Below are 13649 nucleotides of genomic sequence, written 5' to 3' on the forward strand. Positions count from 1 at the left end.
TAAGATGAACCTGGCAGATTCCTTGAGTCTGCTGAAAGTGTAACATCTTAAAGTAGTTTCTAGGACTAAATTGTTATTCAAAGCTTTCCCAGACAACTCCCATCCATTCATCCAATAGTTACACCCGCTCACCCTTACAGGGTCGCCGGGGGCCTGGTGTCTTTCTCCTCCTAGACAACTTGAACAAGCTAATTATATTTTCTCTTCTGAGACAAAGTTGCATCAACAAACTTTAAGCTCCCTTTGCTGGAACATCTTAAATAAAACTCTGAGTCTTCTGCTTTTACCCACCACACTGTCAAAAACAAAAACAGGGTGAGATCTCTGCTCACATTTCCTGGATGTTATTCAGTTGAATACTAGTGCTGCTGCCAGTCTGACAGTTTTCTCGCCCCACTCCGCTTGCAGCATGGCTCAAGTGGAGGAGAACTACACTGAAGTCTCAGCGTTTATTATCGTGGGCTTCCCAGGTCTCCAGCTGGAGTATTTTCACACGGTGGCATGGTTTTTGTTCATCCTCTATGTGACCACAGTGGTGGGAAACCTGGTGTTGGTGGTGATGTTTGCTCTGGAGCACAGTCTCCAGAAGCCCATGTACATCATCATGGTCAGCCTGGCGCTCTCAGACATTGGTGAATGTTGTATATTTTAATGTCAAACTGTATTTTGTATCTTTGAAATGGTTCTGATGCATGTTGTTGCTTTTCTTTAGGCTTTACCACAGTGGCTTTACCAAAACTTATTGCTCGCTACTGGTGGAATGATGCGAGCATTGGCTTTTACACATGCCATTTCCAAAGACACATGATCCACTATTTTGGGAGTTTGAACTCCATGATTATGCTGACCATGGCTGTGGATCGGTATCTGGCCGTCTGTTTTCCTCTCAGGTGGTAAAGAAGCGACTACACTTTTTTGGCCTGAGTCTTATAAGAAAACATTCATATTTTCTTTTTTTCCCTTTTCAGATATCCCATGCTTATGACGGCCCCGACTATGACAATCCTGACAGTTTTCTCCTGGTTAGTGGCACACGTCTTCCCTGGTGTCACCTCCATTAACTTTACCCAGATATCTTTTTGTGGGTCTAATGAAATCATACAGGCTTTTTGTGAAACTCTATCCCTTACCGCTCTTGCATGTGGGGATAAAAGTTATCTGTCCTGGGCTTCATATGTCACTGCAATGTTTATCCTTCTTGTTCCTTTGGGCTTTGTGATTTTCTCCTACTTTTTCATCATAATCTCAGTCTTTCACATGACCAGCGGACAGGTGAGATGCACCTTTTCGTAGCTTTTATTCTTGTTTCAGAGGGACCTAACTGTGATCTGCTGCCCTCCACAGGGCAGAAGGAAGACCTTATCGACGTGTGCCACCCAGGGCTTCATCATTTCAATCTACTACATACCACGCTTCTTCGTCTACTCCGCACCACACGTTCCTAACATGCAGATGACCCCGGACAGCCGAATAGCCACAACCTTTTTCTACAGCTTCTTCCCTCCGCTCATAAACCCGTTTGTGTATTGTCTGAGAACCAAGGAGATCAAGGCGATATGGAGCCGCTGGGTTCAGAGGCTACAGGTTGTTCAGCCCAAGTCCAGCAAAACGGCCGATGTCCCCAAAGTAAAATGAAAAACTTAAACCATCTTTTTTATTTAATGCATCTTTCTGTAATATGTTATTGCTACCACCTTGGTTTCCCAGCATTCTATCACTTGTCTCTAGAAAAGACGATTATTCGCTCATAACTTTAAGTTTTTGAAAGGTGAAGCTCAATAATCCGTTGGGTTCCACACAGTCCCAGATGAAATGTTTTCAAATAGACTGAAAAGCTTTTATTTATTATTTTAATTTCCTAAAAGTGGTAGCGCTACTTGATTTCAGATGTATGATTATTTATATTTAAGTAAATTTATCATCCATCAATTACTCTGTTTGGGTTTTCTCTCTTTTCTTACTGAGACTTTGTGTATTTGGGTGGAGCACGGACAGGAATATGATTAGAAGTATGTTTCAAAAAATATTTGAAGGCATCTACAAGTACAGAAATAAGAAATGTTTTGTGAAAGATTCTGGTAAAATATCCATCCAATTTAAAATAAGCATATAAAGTTGTAAAATACGACTCATAAAATGTTTATTTTACCTCAGATAAGAGAAGTTTCTGTGTACAAGTGCAGTTTGAAAGCATTGTTTGTTTTAAGGTTTTAAAGATGATCTAATGTGTTAAGCCAGAAGATGGCAGCATCCTCAAACTTTTTAATCTGGAAATAAAACGTATGTGAGGTTTGAAGGGCTTTAGAATATGTATTCATATGAACTGGTGTCTTTATTATGTGTGAGCATATTACATTATTCTTGGAAAAGGAGTCATCTTCCCAGTCTCTGCGACCTTTCAGGATCAAAATACTTTCTTTATTGAACAATGTTGACATTGAGACCCCAGCAATGACACCAGCTGGTTTCAAAGGGTGGGATATTATGTAAATTGGACTTTTTAAGCTTTACATTATGTTATAAAGTTATTCTCTTATCAAAAACATTAATTCATGCATGTTTTAAAAAATCCTTGAATCTCAAGTGGCAGCCATTGAGGAGTGCTTAAAGGCTTAGTCTCACAAAGCGCTTGTTATTTTCACAAAGCTCCTCCTTGAAGTTTCCACACTGAGCTCCTCCAGACTAGCAGCAGCAGCAATTAGCAAACACCTGTTGGAGCTACGTGTCTACTGAGCTCATCATATGTAGTCGTTCTCAGTCTAATGCTCCCAAGAATGGTTGTTAACGGCATAATGGAGAAACGCTGTCATGATGACGTGTTGGAAAGAGCAGGAGCTTCTTAAAGATACAGATGACCAATTTACGAAGTGAAATTTATTTTAAATTCTGTTTGACATACAGAGTGTTTTTTTTATTAAAACTGAAGGTAACAGAGTCACTTGATTGTGCTACAAAGTTGCACTATGTCTCTAGAAAACACATAATACCGCCCCTTTAACACAAACATGATCTTGACTGCTGTGTTTCAGTCACTGGTCTCCACAAACTATATCCCAGTTTTCTCCAGTAAAGAGAGAATAGCGTCTTTCACATCTGGCACCTACTGCAGCTTTGTGGACTCAGTAGGAGAGAAGGATGAGAGGAGGAAGGGAAAAGTCTGCACAGGACATACAGTCATCACCTGTGAATGAATTAACCTTTCAAAGCTGCTCTCATACTGTTTTGACACGTCAAAGATTTATTTATGGGAGCTTTTTCTTTCATTTAAAACAACCCACACGGTAATGAAACCTTGTTTGTTCCCTGTGTCATTAACTCAGTACATGAGGCATTACATGTTTGCAGAAAAGGTTGCCAGGCAGGCAGGCTGACCTGGACCCTGTGTTCAACACAGCACTGCTTGCTGAACTTTGACCTGTTCACTGTTGTCTAACCTGGACACACAACCTTACAGCAACACGTTTGATTGATGCAACCATTTGATCTTTTTCTTGTAGCTATTCAAGCTGAATTAACAAAAAGAAAAAAAAGAGTGACGGAGTCAGTGCTCTCTTCCTCAAAGCCTGCTGCTTATTGTGCCGTAAATTGATTGGTCGTAAAATGGTGTGTTTGCATGACAAAGTCCAAACTTCGTCAGGCGTAATGGGGATTCCAAGAATGTCAGTTCTCAAATAACTCTATAATGCACGACCAGTTGCATTGAAATGTTGTCAATTCGTTCAACATTGTAAAGAACAAACATTCTTTTTCTAGCTTTTAGTTTTATTACAAGAAAACAAACGCTTTGAAATTAATACCAAGTTTCTTCCTTTCACAACCTTGTAACCAAGTTTGATTATTAGACAGCAACAGATTTATTTATTTCACAAAATTATTTATCCCTTTTCTAATATATCCCAGAACTAGATGTTTTCAAAAAGCATGTCTGTAAAATGTTTATTTGCAAACTGGAGGGTTTTTTTTGGTGAGAACAAAGAAAAGATTTCCTTACCTCCTCACCAAAATGACTTATGTTATCATTATGCAGACGTGTTTTCACAGTTCATTACCAGCTGCAGTCTTTGAAATCATGCTGAAGGTCTCCTGCATTCATTCATTATTATTTGTCATTTTATAGCAGTTCTTCAGGTTTTCTTCCTGATTTGCGTCAGACTGACCTCTGCTGCTTATATCGTCTTATTTCTCAGATGCATTACAAACTGAGAAATCATTTCTAAGATCTGAGTTATGGGTTACTGCTTAGAAGGCCCAGACATGGGAATGATGTTTCATTACAACATTATTGAAATAATGTTTAATTTAGTACACTGCTGAAGTGTGATTTTTTATTTTTTTTTGGTAGATGTAGGAGATCAATCAATTTAGTGCCTGAGCTGCAGGGAGACTTTAATTTTTTTGTCAGTAATGCCTGTCATCCAGTTTGTCTCAGTTTCCATGGTAACCAGCTGTTCTACTAGAAGTCTCCACTTTTTCTAATGTTTCTCATATATCTAGTGTTTTTCTAGTGTTACTGGAGACTGCGTTACCCGAGTTTTGGTTTTTGCATCATTGTCTAAAGTAGAAATCCAAATATGATGTACATAAAAAGGCATTTCCACAGATGTCAGGAATTAAATGCAAAATAAGTAAGAACAAAAAAATATATATGAAAAAGGAACAAATGGGTGGATGGATGAGAAATGAAAACACAAATATTGTTTTAGACTATTTTTTTCCATACTTATCCAGATGTAAAATATAATTTCCAAAACTTTCATTCCTTTCCAGCCTGTGTGTAACTAAGAGTTAATGGTCTGTGAAGAACGACAGAACAAAGTGCACTTCAATAACCTTTATTTAGTTTACAGATGTATTTTGAAGATTTGGAGGGGTGGGGAGAGGGAGCATTAGTGCTATTTACAACTGGTTTCAAAACATCTTTTTCTCTGTACAGATTTGAACCCTGATCAATATAAACAATATTTTTAAGACCTAGTGCTGTTATAAAGCAATTCTTTGAAGCAAAAAAGAAAAAACACACACACAAAAAATTGGATTACATTAAATTACAAATAAATGAAAAATAAAACTGGACAGAAAAACAGAGAATAAAAACCCATCAGTCCATGAACAATTAGGGAGGATTTGCTGCTGTTAAACACAAAGACATTGTCAGTGAGTGACTGTGAACTGGCTAGAGGCTAACCGCATACACAATCGCATCGACTAAACACCAATATAATGGATATCACCAAGATCTAAAATCTCCATGTTCTAGATAAAGATTCATATTAAGTATATTCTACATGTGTTAACCTCAGTTTGGAACATTACTTCCATTGGAAACATAAAATAAAACCCATTTCATACATTTGCTTTAATCTGATGAAAGAGCACATGCTTCTGTTGTGCAAAATAGACTCATTAATGCTGAAGGAGAGGTGAGAAGAGAGAATTAAGACAAGGAGGGAGCCTTTTCAAACTTAAGGTGACGTCTCAGAGATCCTTCACAACACTGATGGCAAAGTGATGAGATCGGGATGTTGCAGGAGAGGGAGAAAAATTCACACAATGCTTTTAATAAATCACCAGTTCAGTTGGTCAGTAATACTCATGGACTGCTAGAACCCAGTCTCCAAAGACGATGCACCGCCAACACTGGCTGGTTGTATACTTGCTTCTATTTGGCTAAAAACAGGATTATTTCTGCACAGGTTTGTTATTTCTGTCCTGCGACCTTTAAGGGCACATATAGAGGAGGGCAGTTAAAAAGGACACAGATGTGTTCAGAGTGAGTGAGTGAGTCCTGGTTCGAGTTCTCTGATCAGGCACGTTTTACGCTTCCTCTGCTGCACTGAGGTGCTTTCAGACGACAAACACGTAAGGTTTTACACCCAGCGTCACCATTGAGGCTCTGATGAGCTCAGCGGTTAAAACTCTCAGCGGGTCTACATGAGAAAACAAGGCCACACACACAAACTTGGCCGCTGTGTTGCAACGAGAAGAAGCCGGAGCGAAGCTTCGGCCAGAAGCCGAACTCCGCTGACCAGCCGAAGATGGCGATTAGAGGTGTGACAGCGTATGGCAGAAGGTTTAGGAAAGAAGCAAAGAGAAAGAAAAAACACATGCAAGTCCAGTTCCTTCTTCTATTTTTCAGTTAAAAACAACAAATCAAGTATAGCATAGGAATCAACTGTATTGTTAATCAACTTCCTGCTCCCCAATTCGGTCTTGGATTAGCCTGAGCCTGCTGACGTCCTACTTAACCTGTAAATGTGTGAATGAAGGGGGTGAGTGGTGGTAAGGAGGTGTGTGTGTGCGCGTTTGTGTGTGTGTGTGGGTGTGTTGCGGGGTTAGTGGGTGCATCCGGGTGGCAGACAGGCTCCAGGACAGAGGACAAGCTCATCGGGTCCAGGACATTGACGGCGTGAACGGACTAGCAGAACGGAGGGCTGGCAGCGCAGGTGTGTATTTACAGAATGACGCAGCAGTTACTCTCCCCAGTCTTCTCTCTATTCCTTTGACCTGAACACAAACACACACATAAAGCTCCATCACACGGACAAACAGTGAGTCAGCAAAGCGTCTAATAAAAGGAATCGAGTTGCAGTTTAACTAACATATTAGTTAACGCTTCATGGTCGACTCAGGATGGCTTCATTTATCCAGAGAAGAAATGAGGCCAAATTAAATTTATGTTTTATCTTTGATTAATACACAGCAATGTAATTTTGCATACTTCATATCAGATTAAAATTATTTTTTAGAACCTGGGACATTAAAACCCAGGAGATAACAAACAATCATCTTAAATCGACCCTACATTTTTTAAGGAATACTTATAAACAAGAGTGATGTTTTTCTACCAAAAATCTATTTGATTCCAACTAAAACCTGCATTTTAATTGTTTTAAATGGGCTCAGTCATGAATCTACAGTGATCTACAGGAAACCTGCCATCTTCTGTGATTTATATCAGATCTATAATCTGCACAATAAGCTGTTGTCTTGGGAGCAAAACCTATAAGTGCCAATTATTTGCACTACTGGCTGTTCCAGAAACAGAAACCATGTGTAGAAACAAATAATGGCTGGGAGTGGAATATTTAAAAGTTCTCCAGCTCGTGGAAAAGCCCTCTGAATGGAAACGGGGAAGATGGAGAGCTCGTTACCTTGGGAATTTGGCTCAGGCAAAGTCTCTCTGGCAACTAAATGCATCACCGTGGACCTCCCCAGGGGCAGCTTGAGGGCTGGTGAGAGGAAAGTAGAAGGATGTAAAGGTCATTTTCAGCCAGTGCAATGTCATCCAACATCAGTATCATTTCACTCCTCAATAGCCTGCCAGAGCTGAGAACAAATTAAAACGGACTCGAAAGGGCTGGGCTCCATTGTGGAGAAAATTAAGCAGTTTCAGGCGGGCAGGTCTGTGGCTCAATGATAAAGTCTTTCTGACTGAAAGTTACAAAAATGGATGCAATATTATAAAGCCATATAACTAATAGCGCCACCTATTGACTAATTCAGCCTCTCTTTAGTTCTTTAGCTGCTCAGTTTCTTTAAAAAAGGTTAACACTATTAATAAAAAATACTAAAATACTTCAATTAACATGAGCTTTAAAGTAACATTTAAACATTTAGCATTTTTTAAATTCTTCCCAAAGTTAACCAATCATTAGGAAACCAACAAAAATGTAAAGAGTAAATGTTAGGACATTTTTTTATATACTTACACATTTTCTCATTTACTCTCAATCTGTCTAATCAGATTGAGACTTATTTCTGGAATATATCTAATTTTAAATGATCGAGGAAATTTTTTTTTTAAACAATTTATTGCATTTTTAATTGGATTCTTAACACTTTTGACCTTTTTATAACAGATTCACCAACATTTATAAGCATTAAGCACATTTGGGAATTAGTTCACTGCTAAATCAGCAATTCTCGCAACCATTGCAGCATGAAGCCAAAAGAACGATCAAGTAAAAGTACAAGTCAGGGGATGGACACACAAAAAAATGTCTAAGACATGTGAACCTGAAACTTGGATTTCAGTAAAATCCATTGTCAAGAAATGTAAGAGACATGGCAGATCTGCCAAGAGAAGACAGAGGACACCTCCAACGGCGATGTAGGAGTTACGAGCGTCATCAGGGAGAGACTGAGCGTCCCAAAACCGTTTCCTTAGGTTTTTCCACCAGTCAAAGCTTTTTGGGAGAATGGCAGTTAGAAAGCCACTGTTCATTACATTACGGCTCAACTAGAGTTTCATGTGGGAAACTCCATGGTCAAGTTTAAGAAAATTCTTTAGTCTGATGAGACCAAAGTGGAGCTTTTTGGGCATCGCGGAGGACAATATGTTTCCCTCTACTTCAGAGGACATTTATTTTACAGCAAAACAACAAGCCAAGGCTGCACAGAAATGGTTTGAAGACTTTATAGTGGTATTTTTACTGGGGTAGATGTTCTGGAGACTGTGTGCTATGTTTGCAACCAAAGGTGCATCTAGTAAATACTGACTTGAAGGGGGTGAATATTTATACAATTACTTGTTTCATGTGTTTAACCGTCTTTATTTCATTAAACATTCTTTTTGTAATTGTTGGGGGCAAAATAGACACATTTCGTGGATGATGATCGATTTTTAAATGCAATAAGAGTAGAAATCTTACCAATAAGGCATTGTATAAATAGACTCCTGTTTGTTTTTTATTATTTTATTTATGCCCAGGAAAAGGTCCATAACCCAGTAAAAAAAGGATGTTGGGCCCAGTATCGGGCCCCTGACTCCAACAGTTGAGAATAACCTTCTTATTTTTGTTATATATAAAAAAAACAACCTTGACTGAAGCCATCCCCTCCAATAATGCCAACTAAATCCACGTTTGCATTTTAGAACCTCTGAATGATTTGGCTTAGAAGCAAGAGGATTTCCTATTGTCGTCTTAACGTCTCACACCAGCAATAAAACCAATGCGACATGTGGGAAGAGTATAAAAGTGCTAAGGATGCTTTACTGGATTCAACTTTGTAAAACGAACAAAGGATGGTTAAAAATAAGAAGCCTTAAGCTGAAGGGAAGCAAGGTGTGGCTGCTGCAAAGACGAGCATCCTATCTTTTTTTTTCTTTTCTTTTTGCTGGTGGTTTTCATTTTGAAGCCACCGTTCTCTCCCTCCTCCCTGTGTCTTCTTTGTCCTTCCCAAGGTCTCCTCCAATGCCAGTCTACAGTGTTTTTTCTGATTTTTCTTGTTCCCCGAGCTCCCCCTGCCCCTCCCTCCATCAAAGCAGGCTTGTCCAGAGGACTGAGGTACCTCTGTTCTGTGGCTCAGGAAAAAGATGAGAACAGCAAAGAAGTTTCCAGCAGCAAACTGCTGTGATTTCTGCGTGCATGTCTGTGAGCGCTCAGGCGTTTTTCCCTGGGCGGCAGCAGCTCCGGTGTTTTCTCACCTCCTAGTGTTACGTTGCCGTGTAGAAAACGTCCCTGGTAGATCAGCCTCAGGATGTTTGGACTGCTGACTTGCTCCTCTTCCCAGTCTGACAGAAACAGATGGAAACAGATGGGATAAAAAAAAAAACATTATGGAGACAGATGAAAGGAAATATCTGCCTGTGTGTTGTATTTCTTCTCTAAATTTTTCAAAACTTTCCCAGTAAATGAATTTCCTATCAGCTAAGACGTACAGGTTCAGAAAACAACAAACCGTGCAGTCAGAGGAAACCCAACGTAAATGGAAACATGGTGACATTTACATTGTTGTTCAGAATCATAAAACAGGCAAAATATAATTTTACACATTTACAAAAACTAAAACATTTGTGTTTGTGAGAGGTGCTGCAGGATTGTAGAAAGAAATGCAGTAAAATAAGAGCCAAAGGTGTGGATTTGAAAAAAAAAAAAAACTGTAAGAGAGAAAAACAGTGGAGGGAGTTTCACAGCAGCAGAGTCTGGCCACCAGATGTTTGTCTCTCGCTGAGAGGAGGGTGTTGTTGCTAACCGACTAATCTGTTGTCTGGGAGGAACATGGGGCGCTTCCCAAACAGAAGACTCTGGTTGTTGAGGAGAACTCAACATCATCTGGGAAATTTGTGGGATTTTTTTGTATTCTAGCGTTGCAGAAAAGCAGGACGCTCCCAGCTCCGTGGGAAAATGCCACATTTGGTTAAGTTCAGGATCAGGAGTATCAAATGTTTCTATCTCTGGTGCAGCAGCAGCTTTTAAGAGGGTGGATGTTATTACTGAGATCCCACATTCCTGGATGCAATGATAATCAAGGGAAAAGGAGTTCACTTCTGTTACTTAACACCAAAGATCTACATAGATTCTCACTTACCTAGAGAGACGGACATTTAAAAATAGTTTTTGCTTATACAACAGTGTGCCTAATTGATAAAAAAAATTACACTGCATCAGCAAGTTGCAGGCTTTATGAAAACATCAGATGCATAAAGCCTAATTTACGCAATGAAAACATAGTTCTACGGTCTTCAAAAACAGATCTGAGATATAAATGTGAGAACAGGAACTAATCGTCAAACACTGCAATAATTCTTGACCTCTGCCTACTTGCAGAAAATCTTCTATTTGAGGATTTCTTTTGTAGAGCATTATGTAAAATATTCAAAAGACAATGCGGCTTGGAAAGCTGAAATACCCAGGTACAATGCTGCTTGTCCTGTTACCAGGATTGGCTGTAATCCCAAGAGCAGAGATGAGGAAAACCTAATATTAGCTTCTGGAATAGCACTAACAGAGTTTCCACGTTTCCTTTAATGTGTATTAACATGTATTTGGTGTTTAAACTATTAAAATAAGAATAAGAAATACATTTTTACAAAGAAAAGACCAGAAGATGTGAGGGAAGGTTACGTTTGGTGCCCAGAGAGATCCTCCATCCTAACTACTGTCCTGAACGCTTTTTAATTGTTTTCATCTGCAACACACAAGCTTCAGCTGTTTAAACCATTTCCAATATCAGCAGAGGAGCTCATGAAGTGTGTTGAACTTTGGAAATATCAAAACATACTAGACTAATGTAACTGTCTTAAGCTGAAACAGTATAAAACCAGGTGATTTCACATACACTGCAGTTCAGTTTATTTTTTGATATTTTGGTTTATTTGAAGTGTTGTTAAAAACACTTTTCGGAGCGCATCCTAAATTAAAATAAGAATATTGCAGCTGAGCTGCTAAAAGAAGCTGAACTGAATTGCACAGTTTAAAGGCAGCAATGCCTTATGTCATCGAGGGCTGATGACCGTCATGTTTTAAATGGCCTCCTGCTTCAACACACCTGATTTAAATCATGGGTCATTAACAGGCCTTTACAGAACTTGCTGCCATGTTTACGAGGTAATTCCCATGTTTAAATCTGGTGTGTTGCAGCAAAGAAGCATCTACAACATGCAGGACAAAGACCCCTACGGACTGGAATTAAACACCACTCAGTTAAAATTTACTTAAAAGAAATGGGAATTATAGTGGTCTTAAAGTGAGAAAATCAAAGCTGTGAAAAAAAGAAATACATTTTCTCTGTTCTATATTTGACTTTAAGGAGCTGAACTGTAATTTACTGTTTATTGAGAGGCTTTACTGTGGTGTTTTAAGTAAATTTTAAGTCCAGTTGTAATAACTAACCATTTTTAAATCATTTTATTATGAAATGTATCAGTTAAGCAAAAAACAACCAGATAAACCAATCCAAAAACCAAATTAGGTTCTAGCAACAACAGATAATATGACAAGAAACCAATTTTACGTCAGATCTTTTGCTAGTTTGTCCCTCACTGAATGTTATAAAGTTGGTTCTTCTTTCCATATGAAGATAAAGGATAACATAAATTTACCAGCATCAAAATGCTACTTTTGCATCATTGGTGTGATAGCCACATAAGGCCCATTTCAAATATTATTTCTCTCAAACATTTACAGACGGTACAGTTTGCTGCTTCAAACAGACTCTAAAGCCAAACCCAACAATAACAGAGTGAAACATATTATGCGGCACATGTATCAGTACAAAAATGCAATTACGGTAATAAATAAAGGGAAAAGAAGGGGCTACTCACCCATTGGCCAGTTGTCATAAACATGTTTTGCAATGTCTGCAGCCGAGTCGTTAGGAGAGAAGAGGAACTCTTTCGTCTTTCCACTGACCAGAATAAGCCGCAGATTTATCTGTAACATAGAGCAAAAAACACACAATGTTTTAGAAATGAGTGTAGGGTTCAATAATGCAAACGTTAAAAATGAACAACACAGTGGAAAACAGATATCTCATGCTTAATGTTGAATCGGCAGGCATACAGGTTCAAGCAAAGTAATTTAATAGGAAACAGGAGGAGGATATGGAAACCCTGTGGAGCATCCTTCCGCTGAATCAACTCCCATCTGTCTCCCAAACTTCCTCCTCCCTACTGTAACTATATAAATATATATATTTTTTACTTTCGGTTCCCAGCTTTGTCTCTTACTGGCAGCTCAACAGGTTCCCACATAAAGCAGGAATAAGAGGGCCTGTCTGTTAGAAGATGAACATTAAAAAGTGCAGTAAGAAGTTTGCATCATCTTGAGGCATTAAAGTTGCATTTATTTTGTCCTTTTAATGATTTAATGTGATTGGCGATACGACTTCAATGACTCCTAATACATATTTTTAATCAGAAAATTGAATCCACACAGTGTCAAACTCACATGCAGGCTCAGATATCCAAGTATACAACACCCTAATCTCTGGTTAAATGTCTTTTAGCAAGTTGTATCAAGGCATCAACAAGCTTCTGATATAATTATGGAAGTATATTCAACCTCATTTCTTGCCATAATTGGAAGAGTTCATTTAAAATGGTTTAGATGTGTGCTTGAGATCATTTCCTTGTTGGATCACGATTAAATGGTCTGCTTACAAAGACAATCATCCACTTCTTTTTTACACTGTCTTCGTGCAATGCACTTGAGTCAATGGCAGCAAAAAGGTCCCTCAGCAGGATGCCTCCAACACCATGCTTAACAGTGGCAAGGTAGAAGCCTGACTTAGACCCATTAATACATTCATCCATCCATTTTCTTACACCCTTGTCCCTTAGCGGGGTCAGAGGGGTTGCTGGTGCTTATCTCAAGCTAATGTTCCAGGTGAGAGGTGGGGCCAGGAATTGAACCCAGAACCTTCTTGCTGCAAGGCAACAGCTCTACCAACTGCGCCACTGTGCAGCCCCCATTAATACATGTTTACCAAATATTAAATCTATAAATAAGCTACTTTAAACAGTTTATTTCTGGTTGTACAATAAATTCATCATTAAGCTTCTGCGACCAGTTTTTTTTTTTTATTTCAATGAAAATATATGCATTCTGACGTGGAAAGACTTTGTTGAAACAAGTTCTTAAAAGCCTAAATGTGAAAGAACATCAATGTAAACATTTGCTGTAATTGTTGCTAGTGTGTGTCAGCAGAAGCTGCTGATATGTGTCAAGGTTGTTGCAAATATCTGCTTTAATTTCCAGGGGTACTAATAATACTGCACTCCTTTTAGAAAGAAACGTTAGAGTTTCAAGTCAACTTTTGAGTGGCAACATTTCATAGTAACCCATTGTGCAGTAGTCAATACAAATTAGCTTTCTTAGCAGAATTTTTAAATTATTTATTCTGAGTAACTTCACCATAAATACGCA

The 13649-nt window shown here is 38.7% G+C and overlaps 2 protein-coding genes across 2 annotated transcripts in view; one reads left to right on the plus strand and one right to left on the minus strand.

Annotated features, from left to right (window-relative positions):
• Positions 1-1871, plus strand: or30bu1 (odorant receptor, family 30, subfamily BU, member 1). The gene is made up of 4 exons (XM_081615851.1): positions 1-638; positions 713-890; positions 969-1272; positions 1345-1871. Exons 1-4 carry the CDS (start codon positions 410-412, stop codon positions 1633-1635), a joined length of 1002 nt encoding a protein of 333 aa, XP_081471977.1. The 5' UTR covers positions 1-409; the 3' UTR covers positions 1636-1871.
• A 2945-nt stretch (positions 1872-4816) lies between these two features.
• The window catches only part of ubl3a (ubiquitin-like 3a), a 38997-nt gene continuing 30164 nt past the window's right edge, over positions 4817-13649 (minus strand). The window contains exons 2-5 of the mRNA XM_008427356.3: positions 12047-12155; positions 9428-9514; positions 7152-7229; positions 4817-6504 (exon numbers count right to left, since the gene is read on the minus strand). Of these exons, the coding sequence (XP_008425578.1) occupies positions 6452-6504; positions 7152-7229; positions 9428-9514; positions 12047-12155 (327 nt within the window). The 3' untranslated portion in view covers positions 4817-6451. The remainder of the gene's footprint in view (positions 6505-7151; positions 7230-9427; positions 9515-12046; positions 12156-13649) is intronic.

Source organism: Poecilia reticulata, chromosome 14 (assembly GCF_904066995.2).
Source record: "Poecilia reticulata chromosome 14, P_reticulata-male-v2, whole genome shotgun sequence".
In the NCBI taxonomy this organism is placed as follows: Eukaryota; Metazoa; Chordata; class Actinopteri; order Cyprinodontiformes; family Poeciliidae; genus Poecilia; species Poecilia reticulata.

What these genes read in the sequence shown, in the direction of transcription:
- or30bu1 (XM_081615851.1), top strand. Translation starts at nt 410, where the DNA reads ATGGCTCAAGTGGAGGAGAACTACACTGAAGTCTCAGCGTTTATTATC. An exon ending in GCCGTCTGTTTTCCTCTCAG is followed by an intron (nt 891 to 968) that starts GTGGTAAAGAAG and finishes TTCCCTTTTCAG; the next exon opens with ATATCCCATGCTTATGACGG. An exon ending in TTCACATGACCAGCGGACAG is followed by an intron (nt 1,273 to 1,344) that starts GTGAGATGCACC and finishes TGCCCTCCACAG; the next exon opens with GGCAGAAGGAAGACCTTATC.